This window comes from Hemiscyllium ocellatum, chromosome 10, assembly GCF_020745735.1.
Source record: "Hemiscyllium ocellatum isolate sHemOce1 chromosome 10, sHemOce1.pat.X.cur, whole genome shotgun sequence".
NCBI lineage: Eukaryota > Metazoa > Chordata > Chondrichthyes > Orectolobiformes > Hemiscylliidae > Hemiscyllium > Hemiscyllium ocellatum.
This window is the reverse complement of record NC_083410.1, coordinates 85202205-85224037: the sequence shown is the minus strand read 5'-3', so window position 1 is coordinate 85224037 and position 21833 is coordinate 85202205. Positions and strand designations below refer to the sequence as shown.

At 43.2% G+C, this 21833-nt stretch overlaps 1 protein-coding gene across 1 annotated transcript in view; it reads right to left on the bottom strand.

Annotated features, from left to right (window-relative positions):
* Positions 1-21833, bottom strand: part of LOC132819831 (ribosome-binding protein 1-like) — a 132851-nt gene that overhangs the window by 60601 nt on the left and 50417 nt on the right. Inside the window, 3 exon segments of the mRNA XM_060831681.1 lie at positions 2457-2609; positions 3888-4010; positions 7068-7225. Of these exon segments, the coding sequence (XP_060687664.1) occupies positions 2457-2609; positions 3888-4010; positions 7068-7225 (434 nt within the window).

Here is a 21833-nt window from a genome sequence, read left to right as displayed (position 1 = left end):
ATAATATTCCGCTTTTTAAATTTTCCTACTAAAATAGACAATTTCAAATTTTAATCACAAAACACACTAGGTACTAAATTTAGTCCACTCACTTAACCTATCTACATCTTTTCACAGACTGCTTCTGTCGACCATAACATGCATTCCTGGCTTAAGGGAACCTCTGGTAAAGTGCCTTATAGTAAAGATTATATGCAGTTCTGGTAATATACTATCTGTAACACTGTGACTCCTTCTTGACACCTCATCATAGGAGGCTCTTGGAGGGTGTGCAGTACAGATTCACCAGAACGGTACTGGTGCGGAAAAGATTATGTTACAAAGACAGGTCATACTCCACAACTCGGACCTCCTCAGTTTTCTGTTTTTATTTCAGACTGCCAGCATCTGCAATATTTTGCTTTTATGATATATTTCTAAGAGAAAGTGAGGACTGCAGATGCTGGAGATCAGAGCTGAAATGTGTTGCTGGAAAAGCACAGCAGGTCAGGCAGCATCCAAGGAGCAGGAGAATCGATGTTTTGGGAATGAGCCCTTCTTCATTCCTGAAGAAGGGCTCATGCCCGAAACGTCGATTCTCCTGCTCCTTGGATGCTGCCTGACCTGATATATTTCTAAGTCAGGATAGTGAGAGATTCGGAGTGGAACCTGCAGTGGGTGGTATTCCTATGCATCTGCTGCCTAAGATAGGAGTAGGGTTAGTGTTAGGGTTAAGGTCAAGGTTCTTCCACGTGGCACAGCTTTTGGATTTAGGACACTTTGTCAAAGAGCTCTGACAAGTTACTATCGGTTACAGAATCAAGGTGGGTAAATTAAATAATGATACGCATCATCAAAAACTAACGGAAAGGTGGAACAACAAGTTGGAGGGGCAAAATAGGCTATGTTCCTCTTTTCTCTCCCAAGATGTGCCTGCTCTTCACCTGCCTCCTTTTCCTTCAACAAATCACATCACTGCCCAGCCAAGAGTGAAACCTCATAAGTTATCACTGCTGAAGATGCTGAAATGTACAGTATTCCCCTGTTCAAAATGGCTGAGAGCATGTAAAACACGTGACAGCAGTAGTTAAGTTGCAGTAATTTGACAGTACATCTGTCAACTTTTAAACAAACTCAGTCTTGTGGGGGAATGGGCAGATAATTACTAGATCTCTACTTGGTCCTGAAAGACCGAGCAGGAAACAACGTGCTGAATTTTATGGAGCACCCGTCTCCGCCCAGCTTTACCGTGGCTAAAATGTCAGGGGAATCCACTTGCGATCCTGACAGCTGCCTCCACAGCAAATCAACTTCCGGGGCAGTATTAATTTCCTGAAGGTGAGACTGCTGAGTTGAGGAGGAAGTCTGCTTCAAGAGATTTCAAGCCAATCGGATGACCAACAAATGTGTTGCCCCAGCAGTGCCAGCCAGGAGCAGTGGCCACTGTTGGAACTACAGGCATTCCTATCATGCCAAGAAGCCCAGTTAAAGCTTGGTTCAATGCTGCCTCACGGGAGCTCATAAGATCCACGAAGGAGGCTTACCCCTGCCAACACCTTGCCTGGCACTTGCCTGCTCAAATAAAGCTGCTCAGCTTCCCCTTTCCACAGGTTAAAAAGCTAGTGGGAGCAGAATGAGGCATTCAATAAAACATCAATTTGGACCCTATCTACCTTCCCCTGAGAAAAAGAACAGGAAATTACATCATAATGACCACCTTAAGAAACCAAGACCAATAAATAAAGAGGCAGGACATGCCGCCAGCACTTTACCAGATGATATTACCGAGAATGCCGACGAACCATCTGAAAACAAACCTTCAAGCTCAGCGAGCCAACTTACAGACTTATCATCAACCTGAGCTACAAATCTTCTCAAAAATCACTAATCCAATATCTTCCTTTTGAAACAGATTACACCAAATAATGTGCTCAAGTAATAAAGCTCCTTTCTCTAGCCTATACAAGCCCAACTCTGCTTTACGTTAACCATTTAACCTACAAGTTCACAGTTACAAGAAGATGAACTGTTCAATGTGGATTTGTACTAAAACTATGTCTTGGATTTGAACACTCCCTCATATATTTCACACATGCATCCACATTTCTGTGCCTCCTCTCACTGCCCTTGAGAGTGGTTTCTCCGCCATGTTACCACTCACGGCTCCATGGGATTGTCTCAGAGGATGGGTCTGGGAAAACGTTTCATTGACCATTTAAAAGGAATATTGGTCACTTTCAGCTCTGGTCCACAATATAAACACTCCATGATCCAACAGTGAGAGAAAACAAAATAGTAGCCAATGCCAATGGCTGTTTGCACTCTCTGCCTTGCTGCTTCCTCTATGGTTTCCTGGAGAATGTTGAAAAGGGGCCAATCTTGCCTTAACATAGGACATTCAGGCACACAACGGTGAATTGGTATTTCAGGTGTGTTAGAGCATTAACTGGGTTAGGAAGTGATAGATAACTAGTGACCTTAGCCTGCAGTTGCTGTGTCTCAGCCACATGGTCCTGGTAACTGGCCTGCATACGGGTTTGCATCGCATTTAGCTCCTCCTCCCGCATCGTCAGCTGCTCCTTTAGTTTTGTTTCATTGGCTGAGGCTTTGGCTTTTTCAGCTGCAAGTTCCTGAAAGTTACAACAATTTAAAAACAGAAATATTAAAAGGTAAGTTTCTAACTTCCTCTTTCTTCTCTCACCTACAGGTGTTCATCTCTGATTCTTTCCCCTCCTTTTGCCCTCTTCCATTTAGGGGGAAAGATGTCTACCTACATTCATTATTCCCACAGCAAACGGGAATAATGACAACAGTTTTACATTATTTTTACATTGCATTATTACATTAATGCAGACTACACTTTCTTACACCTGGCTTCCTGTAAGGATCCCATACCATTCTCCCAGTTTCTTCACCTCTGTTGTATCTATTCCAATGATGTTACCTTCTAAACAGATTCCCAACGATTCTTCCTTTTTCTTTAAGTGTACCCCCATCGAAACCACATCTGACAAAACCCACTGCTTGCACTTCTACACTCACCCTTTCACCTCCCTCCCAGGATGACCGGGTTCCCTTTCTCCTCACGTCTCAGCCTCCGTAGTCAATGGATTATCTTCTGCCTTTTCTGTAACCTCCAATATTATATCACCACCAAATACATCTGTTCCCTGAGCTCCATTATCAGTATTCTGAATGTACCATTCCCTCCTCGACACTTTGGTCCACTCCTCTATCACTTCCAATATCCATCTTCCTCCCAGGGCATCGTCCTATGCAATCTCTACTCTGGGGAGACCAGATGCCAACCATGTGACTGCTTTGTGAAACACCCACAGTCCAGAAGCATCACTCACCCTGGCTGTTGCTTGCCATTTCAATATACCTTTTTACTCTCATTGCTCACATTGCTATGCTAGTCCTGCTGCAGTAATCCAGGAAAGCCCAACACAATCTGGAGGATCAGGACCTCATTTTCTGATTAGGCACCTTACAAGCCTTTGGGCTTAACACTTAGTTCAGCAATTTAAGACCACAAACTCTGGTCTTTGCTTTGATATCATCCTCTCCCCATAATGCCTGTATCTTTCTTTCATGCTTTTGCTTTCAGTCAGAGTTACCTTTATACTGCTATTAACACCTGCTTTGGGCCAATGCTTTGTGTATTCTGTACAATCATCACTATTCCACTTGCCTTTTGCTCCATTGCACCTTTGATTCTAATCTCCCACCTTTCCCTGAGCTTACCTTTTGCTTCAACTGTCTCTTCCCTCTTTTTCATCAGCACCAAACCTATTGAGCTGCCATTTGCCCTTAATTCTGAAGAGTGACACTGGACTCAAGATGTTAACTACCTCCACAAATGCTGCTGAATCCTTCCCGAATCCACACTCTGTGACAAACTGTACCTTGTTGACTTCCCGGAGCTTGCTTTTGGCTGCGCTGGAATCCTCTTGCTCTGCTACAAGCTGTTTCTCTTTCTCATCCAGTTGGCGTTTCAGAGCTGTTACTGGGTCTCCTTTTTGAGTAGCCTATAAATCACAAAAAGTATTCAGAATGAATAAGAAAGATAAGTAATATAAACACAGTGTGCATTAAATCCTTAAATATTGCCCTTCTTATCCCAACCAACATGAGAAGGGGTAATAAAACAAATTGGACTCAATGGTAAAAAGAAACTTGTAAGTATACTGCAGCTTCATAACTCCAAGATGTCCCTAAGTGCCAAATAGATATTTTTTTGGAATTAATTAATTGATGAGTAATTACTGTTATAATTTTACTCATATAGGACATGTGGCAACCAATTTGCACACAGCAAAGTCTCACAAATAGAAACACAGTAGTAGACTGACAATCTGCTTCATGATTGTTGATTCAGGGCTGAAGATTGAACATGATAACTGGAAGAACTTCTCATGGAGTCACAGAGCCAGAGAGAAGGAAGCAGCCCTTCAGTCCAAGCTGAACATAATCCCAAATTAAATTAGTCCCACCTGCCTGCTCCTGGCCCATATCCCTCCAAACCTTTCCTATTCATGGGTTTATCCAAATGTCTTTTAAATGTTGTCATTGTACCAGCATCCACTACTTCTTCAGGAAATCCATCCCACGCATAAACAACCTTCTGTGTAAACAATTTGCCTCATGTCTTTATTAAAATCTCTCTCCTCTCACCTTAAAAATGTGGCCCCTAATCTTGAAAATTCCCCATCTCAGGGAAAAGGCAACTCCCATTAACTCTATCTATACCTCTCATTATTTGATAAACTTCTATCAGGTCACCTCTCAACCTCCTACGCTCCAGTGAAAAAAAAGATCCCAGCCTATCTTTATAAATCAAACCTTGCATATCCAGCAACACCCTGGCAAATCTCTTCTGGATCCCCTCCAGCTTGATAATATCCTTCCTATAACTTGCCTTGGAACCTTTTCATCCACCAGGAAGAGCAAATGGGGCCTTAGTTTAATTTCTCATCTGACAGACAATACCTCCAATGATGCAGTGCTCCTTAGTACAAACTATAATATTCACAATGTCAATTTCCTCTCCGTTTCAGGAAAATCAAACAAGCTGGAAGTTTTACTGTGACTTTTACATTTCAAGGAATAGCTGGTGCAAAACGCAAAGGAAACCCCTCAGTGCTGGGTTATACAGAGTGTTAATGCAGCTTGATATGCACCATAATTTGAGGCAGTCTAATGTTGCCAGGGCAACCAATTTTCAAAACACTGCAATTTGCACCCATAGGGATTGAGAAATATTAATACAAGCAGCAACCAAATCCCACTCTTCCCAAACCCATCAATCAGATACAGCAGGAAAATGGGGAACCGAAGGAACCATCGACCTCCCCCATAAGTAATGAGGTGTGACGTAGAACTGTAATCCAGCTGTGCAATATTAGGACAAAGTGAGGACTGCAGATGCTGGACAGTCAGAGCTGAAGAGTGTAGTGCTGGAAAAGCACAGCAGGTCAGGCAACATCCGAGGATACAGGAGAGTTGAAGTTTCAGGCATAAGCCCTTCATCAGGAACATGAAGGGGGGAGGGCACTGACAGATAAATAAAGGAGTAGAGGTGGGGCTGGGGATAAGGTAAATGTGAAGGCGATAGGTGGATGCGGGTGGGAGTGAATGTGATAGGTCAATGGGAAGGATGGAGCAGATGGTGGGAAGGAAGATGGACAGGTCAAGAGGGCGGTGCCAAGTTGGATGGTTGGATCTGGGATGAGATGGGAGGGAGGGGAGTTATGGAAACTGGTAATGTCCATATTGATGCCATGTGGTTGGAGGGTCCTGAGGCAGAAGATGAGGCATTCTTCCTCCAGTTGGCGGGTGGTTTTGATTTGGCGGTGGAGGCGGCCCAGGACTTGCATGTCCTTGGGGGAGTGAGAGGGGCAGTTGAAGTGGTTGGCCACAGGGCAGTGGGGTTGCTTGGTGCGTGCGTTCAATTAATGTTCCCTGAATCATGTAAAACTTACAACATGTAACACATTCCCCCCTCACCTCAATTCAAGGCCCTAAAGGATCATTTCAAATCTGGAGATTTTCCTGCACATCCACCCATTTCATCTACTGTATTCATTTCTCTTCATGTGGTCTCCTCTACATCAAGGAGACAGGATGCAAACTCATGGAGCAGTTCAGGGAACACACCAAACAACCCCACTACTCTGTGGCCAACATCTTCAATTTCCCCTCACACTCCCCGAGGACATGCAAGTCCTGAGCTTCCTCCACTGCCAAATCAAGCCGCCCACTAACTGGAGGAAGAACGCCTCATCTTCCACCTTGAAAACCTCTAATCACACTGCATCAACATCGACTTCACTAGTTTCACAAATCTCCCCTCCCCTTATCTCATACCAGAGCCAACTCTCCAACTCGGCACCGCCCTCTTGCCTGTCCATCTTCCTTCCCTCGTATCCATTCCACCCTTCCCACTAACCTATCATTATTACCTCCCACCTGCATCCACCTATCGCCTTCTCACCTACTTTCTCCCCAGCTTCACCCCCCTCTCCAGTCCTGATGAAGAGCTTATACTCAAAATGGCGACTCTTCTGCTCCTCAGATGCTGCCTGACCTGCTGTGCTTTTCCAGCGCCATACTTTTCGTCTCTGTGCAATATTAGGAATGGGTTTGACACCAAATTCCATCCAAATTCCTCTACCCTGAATCTATTAAATAAAACAGGCTAATTAAATGAAAGAAGCCTTGGATTCAGACTGATACATTAACGCAATACTGATCTGTCTCAGGGGTTGCTTGGAAATGGCTGGTGGTAGTTTGGAAAGCCCAATGATTCCCCTTATTGGAGAGAGAAAAATCAAGTTTGAATATTTCTCCTGCTAAGGCCAGGAAAAGGGCCAATAAGCGTGGCACTTCCAAGTCACTGACATGACTTTGAGCAGTTGGTCAAGGGAGTGGCTTACCCTTTAACACTAAATGAGTCACGAGCACTGAGAAGCACTTTGAGATGTTCCGTGGTTGTGAAAGGCAATTTTATTTTTACTGGTTTCTTGCCAACACAGTGAGAAAGCAAATGAATGCAATGCCTGGCACAAACCGAACAGGTAGCTTACTGTGTGCCAGGTGTCCTGCAAAATGCCCGCCTTGTCCATCAGGATCTCGATGAGCTGTTGGGCCTCTCCCTCGCTGAAATCCATGCTGCTCACTGTGGAAAGCAGGGTTTTGTAAGGAATGTAGAGAGGGCCATCCAAGGAATCAGCAGGAACATTGACTGAGAAAGTGGGAAAACAAGCCACTGTTAATGAGTTGACCTCTTACCAATTGATTACTGACACGTCTCAGCATTAACATCGTAAGCAACAGATGTTCCACTGCCTTACTTGCAAATGAGTTGCAAAATGATGGATTTTACAACTCCACCTCCGTACAATCAGACACAGTTAAAGCAAGAATATATACTGCTCTCGTAGCTTGATCAGGCTGTGATGGGTTTCCCCATGGACCGCTGAGTTCATGCCATAAGCAGACAGCTGGACAGTAACAGGGAGCTCCCAGATCCTGTGTTGATCGGTGTTGGGGAGAATGAATTAAATTATTGGTTCAGAGACTCTGATGGAGACAAGCACTGTGTGGGCATCCACTGAAGACATCAGCTTCAACTCCACTGGAACATAGCCATTCACTGCCATCGACATTGGCCACTCTGATTGGGACCAGAGAGAAAAACAAACTTGTGTTTATACATAACCTTTCACTCCTTCACAAAATGTTTCAAATCAATTAATGATAAAATCAACAGGAAAGTCCATGGCTGACTGTATGATATGGTTCCACTTCTATGACATGTGACAGTGTCCAGCTGTGGGGAAGAATCAAGGGCACTTTCCCAATGCTATCACAGATGGGGTAGGCTTAGTAGACATAGGAGCCAGAGACTCCATTCAAAAGAGAAGGTGTCACACACTAATAAACATTGCATCTGCTACAATGTGTATTACTTCTAGAGATTTCAATAACCCTTTCCCTCCCCATAGCCCTAACCATATTTCCTTAACCATACACACCTAGCAACCAGAACTGGAGACACCGTCATGCCTCTCTGAATTCTTTCACAGTGCCCACTGCTGCCTGGGAGGCTGCTGTCCTTTCGGTACTGGATAGCCTTCAATTTGCCATCCAGACTTGGGGAGCCAGTCTGCTGCCATTGACTAAACAGGGCCAAGTGCCTCCAATGCTTGTATTGCTGGGTTCCCAAACCACAGTAGGATTCAGTCACAGGAATGAAAGCTCTGTCCTACATTTCATCCAGTGCTGGCAATATTTCCATGCCAAGCTGATTTAAATACAAGGCAAAGACCAGCCATCAGGAGCGGGGCCTGCGCCACACAACATATAATCTCTGCAAAACCATTGGCAGCGTGTGGAAAAGAACTTGGCACTGCAAAGAACTACCCACATTTACAGCAATAGCTTGCATTTATATAGCATATTTAACTGGGCAAACATCCCAAGGTGCTTCAGAGGAGTGTAATCAAAAGGTTTGTGCCATGATTTTATACAAACACCTGATGAGCATCCATCATGCTGTGGCGTGGCATTGAGACCAAATGGTATGTTTCCCACACAAAGCTGTAGCAAACACTGATGCTCTGAAACGTGCCCTGTACACGTCCAGGACCGGAGTACTTACAATTTAAGGCATAGAATATTTTATAATGTTAACTGTGGCTTAATTGGTAACAAATTACCTAATCACTTGTGAGATCTTGCTGTACACAAGTAACCATATCTCCAATATGACAACAGCCATTACACTTCAAAAGTGCTTATTCACTGATGGGACCTTCTGAGATCCTTTCCTTTTTACTCAATCTCTGTCACTTAGGGTGGTGTAAGCAGAATCAATCCTTCCAAAGGGGAATGGATGATTACTTGAAAAGGGAAAAATACAGCGGAGCACTCAGGAAACAGCCGGTGGTGGGACTATGTGAATAGCTGTTCTGAAGAGCCAGTACTTTCCTGATGAAGGGCTTTTGCCCGAAACGTCGATTTCACTGCTCTTTGGATGCTGTCTGAACTGCTGTGCTCTTCCAGCACCACTAATCCACAATGAGTCAGACAGCCTCTCTCCATGCTGTAAATCTATGATAAGCAGAATTCCCAAATTGCACACTTCTGAAATGACTTGTATGAACAGGATCAGAATAATTAGGATTTTTTTTATTATTATATCCCCAGAAGATCTGCTCTGCTCTCCCTGTCTCTGATTAAGTGGCTGTTTCCTTGGTACCCCTGTGCTGCCTGGCTGTCAGACAGATGTTCTGCCTTGCAAGCCCAATTTCCTATTAGCCCAAGACAGCAATGACACCAGAAGAGTCATAGCTCGCGGCTGATATTGAATCGACTGACGTGCCAATGCTCACAGGATATGACACTCATTTTTACGTACAAGGTAACAAGTCCAAAACCGAATCAAAATGCAGATCGGTCTGTCTCACAGAATGGATGAAGAAAGCTCTTTGTGAACTGTTATTACACTCTGGAGAGCAGATTAAAACTCAACTGAGTAGATCAATTCAGGTGAAGGGAATTTCATAGAATAAATTAAGCTAGGAGTATCAGAACATATTCCCAATGTTTGTTTACCTTTTCCTTGTCACACAAACAGATGAAAGTGGGAGAATGATTAAATTCAGAATTTTTAATTGGGAACTGATGGCCCGGTTGCTACCTGGGAAATCTAAATTAAAAAGCTGTCAACTCACAGCTTTAATGGTGCTTACAAGTTTAAACAAAATGTAAGAGAGGGATTGCCCACACTGCAAATACCACCCCACCCAGGAGAAATGTGCCAACTGTTTTAAGCTTCTTGGATACGTGCACAGCCTCTGACCAATGCTGCTGTTTGTGCTGGTAGCTAGTCCTGCCAGAAGATCTGTTCTTGTGGTATACCATGCTCATGTGTCATGCATCATCTTCTCATATCAATGCAAGAGAAAGAATGTTAGGTATTCCTAATTATTATTTTGCGTCAACCGCCTTTCACACAAAACAACTGGTTTGTGGCAACAATAGGTGAACACCAAATGTTAGTAAATACTAACAAATCGAGGAGAAGTGGAAACTTTTGTCCTTCAGCAAAGCGTCTACTCAAGTCACCTATCAGTTCTGGCCCCAGGCATCTTTCCTCAGTTCTGCCCCTACCTCAGTCACCCCTTGCCCAACCTGTATTAGTAGCTAATGCCAGACAAGGACAGGAGCTTTCATGAAGAATTCCCACCACTTTATGAAGCAGGGAATCACTCCAGTTAGCAGCAGGATTTGAGCTCAAAGCTCCCAGAGAGGCAAGGGAATAAAATGACCATGAAGGTGAGAGAGAAGTGAGGCAGTGGGTGGAGGGGTAAGGTAACAGGGAAAGGGAAAGAGGATGAAGCTAGGGTATGTTGTGATGAGGGCAGTAGTGATAAGATGTCCTAAATCTCAAGCCCACTCTTGAGCTGTCAGCTATTTGGAAAAATATAGCCATCTTTTACTCGTATTCCAGGTCAATCGAGACATATTTCAAACCCAAATTTTACTGAAGAAACACTAAGCAGAATGGATGGAACATGTTACAGTGTTAGGTGCTAATCTGTTGGTAAATGTATTAACTGAGTCTCAAAGTTCCTGGTCCTACTATAGGACTTGAGCACAAAGATAATCAAGGCTGATATGCTACTGCACTACTGAGGGAGTGCTGCAGTGCTGGAAATGTCAAATTTGGGATTAGATGTTAAACCAAGACACTACCTGCGAGCTTGACTGATACAAAAGATCCCATGGCATGAAGTAAAGCAGCATGGAAACTCGTAGTGTTCTTGCCAATATTTATCCCTCAACCAACATCAGAAAAGGAGATTATCAGGTTATTATTAGATTACCGTTAGTGGGAGTTTACTGTACGCATGGTAGCTGAAGTTTCTACATTACAGCAAGCTCTACATTTCAAAATGCACCCCATTGTCTGCAAAGCACTTTGAGATGTTCAGTGACCATGAAAAATGCAATATAAAGGCAACCTTTTTTTTAAAAATGGCATGGTTGGTCAGATCACTCAGGAGAACTCCTCTGCTTCTCTTCGCATATGCCATGAGAACCTTTACTTCAAGTTATGAGGACAGACTGGACCCTCATTCTAGGAGCAGAACCTCCAGCAGTGTGGCTCTCCATCAGTGGCATATTAGAGTGTTAGCCTGAGGTACATGGCCGAAGCTCGAGAGATGGATTTGAACCCTTAGCACTCATACCGAGTCAGAGCAAAGATAACCCATTCACTTCACAGGTAAGTTGTGCAAATTAAAATCAAACGATTATTAAGATGATTATGTGTAATGCGCGGGGGACATTTCCAAATGGAATCTGAATATCACACTGAAAAGCAGGATCCACACATATATAATGTATAAAATTCAATCAGTTTTGCATAGGGGTTTATCCTCTTCTATAAGCTAATGGTTCCGAAAGAGTTAATGTTGAAGTTGCATTAACTCCACCCAACCTGATGATGTCACACAGTCTTTGGGTGGAGAAGGACTTAGACTTGTCTAAGATCCCAACACAGTCAGGTGTGACATTCCTGACTCTGAATAGTTGAAATTATGCATAACTAATGAATATTAATTTTACTTAATGCGATCAGTTTGTACAATGAGGTAGACTTGATTAGAGAGCTTAAAGTGAAGCAAGCCCTAGGAAGCAATGACCACAATATGATACAATTCACCCTGCAGGTCGACAGGGAGAAGCTGGAATCAGTTGTGACAGTATTACAATGTAAAGGGAACTACAAAACATGAAGGAGGAGTTGGCCAGAGTTGATTGGAAGGGGAGCCTAGTAGTGAAGATGGTTGAGCAGCAATGGCAGGAGTTTCTGGGGGTAATTTGGGATGCACAACAGAAAGTCAACGCAAGGAAGAAGAAAGATACTAAGGGGAGGATGAGGCAAACACGGCTGACAAGAGAAGTCAGGGAAAGCTTAAAAGCAAAAGGAAAAGCATACAATCTGGTAAAGGTTAGTGAGAAGCCAGAGGATTGGGAAGCCTTTAAAAACAGCAGAGGGTACCTAAAAAGCAATAAGTAGGGAAAGATGAAATATGAGAGTAAGCTAACTAAAAGAAGATTGCAAGAGTTATTTTCAGATATATAAAAAAGGTAAGAGAGAGGCAAAAGTGGACATTGGACCACTGGAGAATGAGTTGGAGAAGTAGTAATGGGGAACAAACAAATGGCAAAGGAACTGAACAGGTTCATTGCATCAGGTTTCACAGTGGAAGACACCAGTGGCACACCAAAGCTTCAAGAGACCCAGAGGTCAGAGGTCAGTGCAGTGGCCATCAAAAAAAGAGAAGATGCTGCGGAAACTGAAAGATCTGAAGGTGGATAAACGACCTGGACCAGATGGACTACAACCCAGAGATGTGAAAGATATAGCTGAGGAGAACATAAAGGCATTGATAGTGATCTTTCAGGAATCACTGGAATTAGGGATGGTCCCAGAGGACTGGAAAATAGCTAACGTAACCTCCAGTTTAAGAAGGGAGGAAGGCCGAAGACAGGAAACTAGACCATTCAGCCTGACTTTAATGATTGGTATGATTTTAGAGTCCATCATTAAGGAGGAGATTGCAGAGTACTTGGAAGTGTATGTAAAACAATGCTTAGTCAGCACAGCTTCCTCAAGGTAAGGACATGCCAGACAAATCTGCTGGAATTCATTGAGGAGGTAATGAGCAAGATTGACAAAGGAGAGCCAGTGGACATGTTCTATCTGGATTTTCAGAAGGCCTTTGCCACACAGGACACTGCTAAGTTAGATAAGAGCCCATAGTGTTAGGGACAAAGTACTAGCATGAATAGAGGATTGGCTGTCTGGTAGAGGCAAAAGATAAAACATTTTTTTCAGGATGGCAGCCAGTGACTAGCAGAGTTCCGTGGAGCTCAGTGTTGGGATCACAACTATTCGTATTATACATTAACAACCTTGATGAAGGAAATGAGGGTATTGTTGCTAAATTTGCAGATGACACAAAGATGGATGGAGGAACAGGTAATGTTGAGGAAGTGAGGATGCTGCAGAAGGACTTGGATAGTTTAGGAGAGTGGACAAAAAGTTCCAGATGGAATACAATGTGGAAAAGTGAGGACGTGCACTTTGGCAGGAATAATTCAATATTTTCTGAATGGGGAAAGACTTTAGAAATCTGAAGCACAAATGGTTCAGGGTTCTCTGAAGGTTAACTTGCAGGTTCAGTTGGCAGTTAAGAGGGCAATGTAACGTCAACATTCATTTCAAGAGGGCTAGAGTACAAGAACAGAGATGTACAGCTAAGACTGCATATGGCTCTAGTCAGCCTGCATTTGGGACATTGTGAGCAGTTTTGGGCCTCATATCTAAGGAAGGATGTTCTGGTATTGGAGGGAGTCTACGGGAGATTTACAGGAATGATCCTGGGGATGAAGGGTTTGTTATATGATAAGTCTATGAGGACTGTGGGTCTGTAATTAATGGAGTATAGAAGGATGAGATGGAATTTGAAACTTCCAGAATCCTGAGAAGCTTGAACAGAGTGGATGTGGAGAAGATGTTTCCACTAATGGGAGAGACTAGACCCCGAGGATATACAGCCTCAGAGTGAAAAAGCAACCCTTTACACCTAAAATAAGGAGGAATTTCTTCAGCCACAGGGTGGTAAATCTGTGGAACTCATAGCCTCCAGAACCTTCTGTGACAGCCAGGTCGTTAAGTGCATTTAAGACAGAGATAGATAGATTCTTGATTGAACATTACAGGGAGTGGACAGGACAATGGGGTGGAGAAACATATCAGCCATGTAAAATGGTGGGAGACAAAAAAACTGCGGATGCTGGAATCCAAGGTAAACAGGCAGGAGACTGGGAGAACACAGCAAGCCAGGCAGCATCAGGATGTGGTTACATTTCGGGCGTAACCCTTCTTCAGAACTGGAGTTGGGTATATGGAGAACTACAGATAAAGGAGGTGGCGGGGCCAGGGTGGTGAAGTGGGGGATGGGTGAAGACAGGTAGAGGGTATGACCTGGTTGGTCAATGACTGCAGCTGCCCCCAGTCCTGAAGAAAATGTCAACCTCCACCTCCTGATTCTGCCCGGCTTGCTGTGGTCTTCCAGCCTCCTGGTGATCAAATGATGGAGCAGACTCAATGGCCTAATTCTGCTGCTCTATCTTATGGTCGTATGATCATTCAATAAACATTACCTAGTTATGTGAGACAAGCCTTTCTACTCGTTAAGACTCTCTAGTGGTCCATTGTCTACCACTGATAATGGGGCAGACTCGTAGGATGAACAGTGAAAAGAGGATTGATGGCAGCTAACTACCCTAACCACTAACTGTTGGTGGTTCATAACAAGAGTCTAATATGATATTTCCAATCCATTCAATCCTCGTATATCAAGGGAGACTGTGGGCATGACCTGAATGGTGACCTCCCCTCCCTGGGCTTGTGTTGACAAGAAACGGCCAGGTGAAAAGTGACAGATGAATGGAAGATAATATTTACAACAATAAATAAGTCAAACAAGATAGAAGACGATATGTATAAAAGATCACTTCAAAATGAAAATCCCACTGCATCCCAGTCTGTGTAATACTTTAATATCGAGCCTGTTGGTAATTCAGCCCATTGCTAAAAAGGAAAGATAGATGTACTTGCTTGCAAAAATCAGAGATCATTAGCAATGAACACAATGTCAATGTCAAACAAAATAAGGCCCTACTGTCACCATCTATGGAGGATCTAACTGTTTAGAAGAGATCAAACTAAGTCATAGAGATGTACAGCATGGAAACAGACCCGTCGGTCCAACTAGTCCATGCCAACTAGATATCTCATCCCAATCTTGTCCCACCTGCCTGCACTTGGCCCATATCTCTCCAAACCCCTCCTATTCATATACCCATCCAGATGCCTTTTAAATGTTGCAATTGTACCAGCCTCCACCGCTTCCTCTGGCAGCTCATTCCATACATGTACCACCCTCTGCGTGAAAAGGTTGCCCCTTAGGTCTCTTTATTATCTTTCCCCTCTCACCCTAAACCTATGCCCTCTAGTTCTAGACTTCCCCACCCCAGGGAGAAGACTTTGTCTATTTATCATGGCCTTCATGATTTTATAAACTTCTATAAGGTCATACCGCAGCCTCCGACGCTCCAGGGAAAACAGCCCCAGCCTGTTCAGCCTCTCCCTATAGCTCAAATCCTTAAAACCCTGGCAACATCTTCGTAAATCTTTTCTGAACCCTTTCAAGTTTCATAACATCATTCCGATAGGATGGAGACCAGAATTGCGCGCAATATTCTAACAGTGGACTCACCTACAGCCGCAACATGACCTCCCAATAAAGGAAAGAATACCAAACGCCATCTTCACTATCCTATCTACCTGCGACTCCACTTTCAAGGAGCTATGAAGCTACAGTCCAAGGTCTCTTTGTTCAGCAACACTCCCTAGGACCTTACATTAAGTGTATAAGTCCTCCTCAGATTTGCTTTTCCAAACTGCAGCACCTCACAAATTAAACTCCATCTGCCACTTCTCAGCCCATTGGCCCATCTGATCAAGATCCCATTGTAATCTGAGGTAACCTTCTTCGTTGTCCACTACACCTCCAATTTTGGTGTCATCTGCAAACATACTAATTCGATTTGAACTCCTTGTGAGTCAGAAGGAGCAGGAATGCAATCCTAATGTCTTGCAATCCTTCGAGCCTCTCTACCTCAGCCTCTACCAGCCAAACCCACCTGACACTCACAGGACTCACTGCAATTCACATCGACCCTACAATTCTTCCTGCCACTGAGTGCTGCGGGCTGTTCCCATGGCTCCAGTCTGTGATCTCCTGCACCCAAATACTTGTACCATTCCTCTATTCAGGTAAATTGTTAAAACAGGCATCAAGTTGGATTCCAGGAAATATAAAATACACGTGATCCTGCTGCTGAGATCAACCAGGCCTCCAAAAAACCACTTTGGGTGTCCTATCCAGCGCCATCACCCATCCCTCCCCACCACCACCCATACCAAAAAGCCACATGCCACACAGGATTACCAGAATGCTACCGAAAATGAGGGACTTCAGTAATGAAGGGAGTTGGTAAACTTTAGTACTGTAATGAAGGGAGTTGGTAAACTTTAGTACTGTTCTCCTCAATATACTACTTCCTCCTACTTTTGACCATTATTTGTTTACTCATGCAAAAGATAGCGCTTGTAACTTAATTAAGATCATATGCCTTTCAAGAGAGGTCATCTATCTTTGGATTCGAGATATGTAGCCCAGACGGTTTTAAAAGAGAGCTATTAATTAAATTGACGGTTGCATGAATGAAAAATATGACCTAATTTGGGAATAATGCCCAGACCACCCACACATATATGCACCAGTGTTGCAAAAACAAAACAACAAAAGGGGTTCAAATGGATATTGACAGGAAGTTTGCTGTTTACAGGCTGCAGGATCATAGAGAGCACGCACGGTCAATGCACAGTTCTCAGTGCAGTGTGTTTGCTTGGTTACTTATTGTTTTCCCAAAGTCCCAGATAGAATCACTTGGTATTGTAATGAGAGTATCATGGTACAGAAAAATAGTCAGATGATAGCATGCAACAAACTGCTTACTCAACTCACGTTGCCCCCACTGCAGTCACTTCAACTCAATAAAACTCCAGATCTTTAAAGTCTCCTCCTAAACAACTCTGGAAACCATCCCAAACCCTTCCTTCACAACCTTCTTAAAAATCATCAATTCTGACAGAGCAGGAGACTCTTCAGTCCCACCATGCCTGTAGGGACAGATCTTGTGAGAAGAGTCATCCAATGAATCCCACACAATCCTACTCTTTACCTATTGTTCTTATTTCTTTCCCTTTTTAAACATATATCCAGTTCTTCGATGAAATTTCCTATTGCATCTGCTTTCACTAGTCCTTCAAGCAATGGATTCGAGGTCAAAAGAACCCACTACATAAAATGTCCTTTCCCCTAGTTCAACACCCAAGCATTTTAAATCTCTATCACTCTGGTGTTGGATTTGATCTCCTTTCTTCCTAAGCGACTTCTTAACTTTCAATACTGTGATTATCATCCTTTTCACTCCTTTATAAGGATATCCTGCTATGTAAGAGTGCAGACAGTAGTTGTTTCCATTTACTTGATAAAGATTTGGGAGATTTGGAGGCTGAAAGGGAGGCACGGGTGGGGGAGGAGGAGCGTGTTGGTTAAGAACGTTGTATTCATGTCTCCAGTCTTCTAAAGAGACATTCCAATTTTCCTCATCCCCATAATGAATGGTGTAGCACCTTGACACACAAACATTTCATGACACTTCCTGGCAACATAATCAGATGAAGGAGGAGATGACATTAGCAGCGAGTACTGCATTCTGGTCAATGAGTTGTGTTTTAAAGATAGTCTTAAAGGCAGAGAGGGAGTTAGAGAGGTGGAGAAGGTGGTGTCCAAACTTATATTACTCCATTACATAGGCATCAACCATTTATTTGGGACAGGTCTATCTCATCATTTGGCTTGGTGTCAAATTTATCTCCTGATTACCTTCCTGTGAAGCGCTTTGGGAACCTTAGAATGTTTTACAATGCTGTTGAAATCGCTCACGTCACTGCTGTTTACATTTCAGCTTCAAGGGAATCGTTGGACAGAGAGATGGTACTACGCCAGAGGGTCAAAACAGCAAAATAAACGAGGACTGAAACTTGGCTTATGTACAAGAGGAGACATGGCACCTCACGAGTCACAAAAGGCAGACCATTGTTTATTACAATTCATACAGCTACAGCTATGATCTACAAAAAAATGATATTGTATTCTCATTTAGGGCGAGCAGTAAAATAATACTGAATTGATTTTTATTTCAGAACAGCGGCCCTTGTTCAGAAGTGATTTTGTTCTTCATGTCACAATGGTTCCTGGCATGCTTGTGGGACAGCTTACAGACATCAACTGTTACTGTAGCATCTTGTTGTTTTGCACACCTTTGTCTAATTTACTGTTATATTACCCATGTAGGGCAACCCAGTGGCTCAGTGGTTAGCCCTGCTGCCTCACAGCACCAGGGTCCCAGGTTCGATTCCAGCCTTGGGCGACTGTCTGTGTGGAGTTTGCACATTCTCCCCTGCATGGGTTTCCTCTGGGTGCTCCGGTTTCCTCCTACATTCCAAAGATGTGCAGGTCAGGTGAATTGGCCTTGCTAAATTGCCCATAGTGCTAGGCGCATTAGTCGGTGGGGGGGGGGGGTTGCTCTTCGGAAGGTCTTTGTGAACTTGTTGGGCCAAAGGGCCTGTTTCCACACTGTAGGGAATCTAATCTAAACAGTTTTAGGAACATTGGACATTGTACTTGGAAGCAACAATAAGCTATGCAGCCATTCCAGCTCAATCAATCAGTAAAATCAAGGCTCATCTAGTGGTGATCTAAACTTCACTTTGCTGGCTGCACCACATAAACCATGATTCTGATGTCTATGAAAAATCTACATAACTGTATATTTAATGACCTCCACTGTTTCCTGGGTAAGAGAATTCCACAGTCTAATGGCTCTCGAAGAAAAAAAGATCTCCACATCTCTGTTTGGAAAGTCAGACTCCTTACTCTTAAACAAAAACAGAAATTACTGGAAAAACACAGCAGGTCTGGCAGCATCTGTGGAGACAGAAAGCAGAGTTAATGTTTCCTTCCTTCCTCAGAACTGTTATTCATCTACCATGTCCCCAAGTCTACAGGGAGAAAAGCATCATCCTGTTTTGAGTGGTTAGTCTCTGACTCGCACTGACTAAAACGCAGAAACAGTCTCCATTGTTACAAAAGTGGGAGTTACGCCCGAGTCTGGAGCCCAACTCCAGAACCATTTTTGCAGCCGGGGTACTGGAGTGGGTTATAAGTTGCATATTGATTAAGGCAGTTGCATATGTTAAAAGTGCAGCTTCCTCCACTGATCTGATCTTTGCTAGTGGGGTGTTCAAAATACAAGTTGTGCATTTTACACCTATAGAAGATGATCTACAGCTCCTCGAATCCTTTGAAGAGGCAGGACACCCAATGGATATGGGTGTAGAGCAAGGGTTTTAAATGTGTGGACAGCTCCTATTAATAGTTCCAATCAATAATCCACATTTTGTGCTATTCATGTATATTTTTAATCCCAATAGATACCTGGCCTCTTCCAAATGTGTGCTTAGACCATATCCATGGAAAAATGGTTCTGGAGATGGACTTCCAGACTCAGGCGCGGCTCCCGTTTTTATAACAATGGAGAGTGTTTCTGCCTTTTAGCAAATTCGAGCCAGAGACTAACCACTCAAAACAGGATGAAGCCTTTTTCCCCTGTAGAAGTGCCTATGACTCAGGGACTTCATTGAGTATAGGAGTTAGGATGTTCTGTTGAGCACATAGGTGAGGCCTCTTCTGGAATACGGTGTCCAGTTCTGGTTGCCCAATTTTGGGAAGATTATCATCAATCTGGAGAGGGTTCAGAAGAGATTTACCAGGATGTTGATGGGTATGGAAGGTTTGAGTTATAAAGAAAAGCTGGGACTGGAGCGTAGGAGGTTGAGAGATGACCTGATAGAATTTTATTAAATAATGAGAGGTATAGATAAATAATGAGAGGTATAGATAGAGTTGATGGTAGTTGTCTTTTCCCTAAGATGGGGGATTTCAAAACTAGGGGACACATTTTTAAGATGACAGGAGAGGAATTTTAAAAAGACATGAGGCATTTATTTTTTACACAGAGGGTAATTCGCGTGTGGAATGAACTTCCTGAAGAAGTGGTGGATGCGGGTACAATTTCAACGTATAAAAGACATTTGGATGGATACATGAATAGGAAAGGTTTGGATGGATATGATCCAGAGACAGGCTGGGGGAGCTAGTTTAGTTTGGGATCATGTCCGGCATGGACTGGTTGGTTACCGAAGAGTCTGTTTCCACGCTGTATGACTCTATAACAAAAGAGACACTTTTTTTTAACAGCATGAGAAGAGGATGGACATTGATTGTGTCAAGAATGTTAGTTCTCAGACCTGGTAGAAAGACTGATTGGTTAGGGCATTGCCATGGGAATGTAGCAGTGCTTGGCAGTCTCCATGACTGCTTTTTGTTCTAATGAGAATGGTGTAATGCACATACAAATTCCTTTAGACTACATGACATACGATCCTGTGTGTTAATGCACGTTGCATCTAGTATGCACAAATGCATAGCACTGCACGCCTGACTGATAATCTTAAATTGGCTTCTAGTGTAAGCTTCAGCACAGTCCAGATCACTTTGTAAGTGTTATTCAATACTAAAATCACATTTAAATGGTGGACATAGTGCTCTGAAGCTTGCAAACACAGGCTGGTTGAACACGAATGTGCTGTCCATTGCAAATGTCCAATGAGACATGTTTTTTGATATGAGATTCCCAGTGAAGGGCTTTTGCCCAAAACGTCGATTCCCCTGCTCCTCGGATGCTGCCTGACCTGCTGTGCTTTTCCAGCATCACACACTCTCGACTCTAATCTCCAGCATCTGCAGTCCTCACTTTCGTCATGTTTTTTGATATGGTCACATAGGACAGGCTTGTTACCACAGTGGCACTGAAACTCATATCATACTACTTATTGGTTTGGCTTCATGGCAGCATCCTGTTAGTAAAGCTTCATTGCAAAGTAGAAGTGTGAGACAGCTAGTTCTACCTGTTGTTCACATTCTTCACACATCTTCTCCATCCAGGGTAAACTGAGGTGCACCAGAAACTAAGCAGGGACAAAGGTACTGGACATAGGCTCTTTCGTGAGTTTTCACAATATAAAGCAAATGATTACTTGATCAGGGTATGAGATACCTTAACTCAGCATCAAGCTGGCATTAAGACCAGACAGTAAGGGCCCTATTCATGAGGTTACCAATAAGAATAATCTTGTAGCGCTTGGAACTGGAGGAATCCCAACAATTAATAAGCCCAACAATGGTTGTGATCATCAGATTTCTCATCTAATGGTTCCATTTCAATGGCTAATTTGAATGTAGGCTGAATTTTGTGACAGAAAAACTATCCCAATCATATTCGGGAAATGTATACTGTCCTGATTTGTGCTCATCTGCTAATATGAAAGCTAACAGCTTATGAGGATGAGAAGTGAATCATAGGTCTGTCAGAAGCTCAAGGATGAGAGATAAGCAGGACTTGGAATACAGGCATCAGTTTTGCATATGAATTCAGGCATGAGAAGGAAGCAATTCAGGAAAGCATTAGAACAGTTGCAATTTGGTGACAGAACGGGATGAGTGTTTCAGGTCAGATGAGCCACTGAAGATGACTATTGTAGTGTTGGACATTATATTAGAAGTGGAGGCAGGTGGTCTTTGACTATAAAGAAAAACAAAGAACAGCGAATGCAAAAATCAGAAAGAAGAACAGTTCTGAAAAAGAGTCACTGGACCCAAAATGTTAACTCTGCTTTCTCTCTAGAGATGCTGTCAGACCTGCTGAATTTTTCTAACAATTTCTGTTTTCACTCATGAGTTAAAGGAAATTATAGCTCATTTGAGTGGGCATTCTAATCAAAAGATCTGCATGGAAGCAGGGACTGTGCCTGAGGCTGACTGAGTTATTGTACCGAAAGCTTGTACTGTACTGCAACTCATTCTTTGCCACTGTTTGGCAGGGAAAGCAAGTTGGTCAGCTGTCATTACAAAGGACATTGGGAAGTCCTCCAGCAGCTTGCGATTGCTCTGAGTGATACAGAAACAGTTCCAACATGTGTCGGCAAGCAAACAAATTCTGTATTATTTAAACTC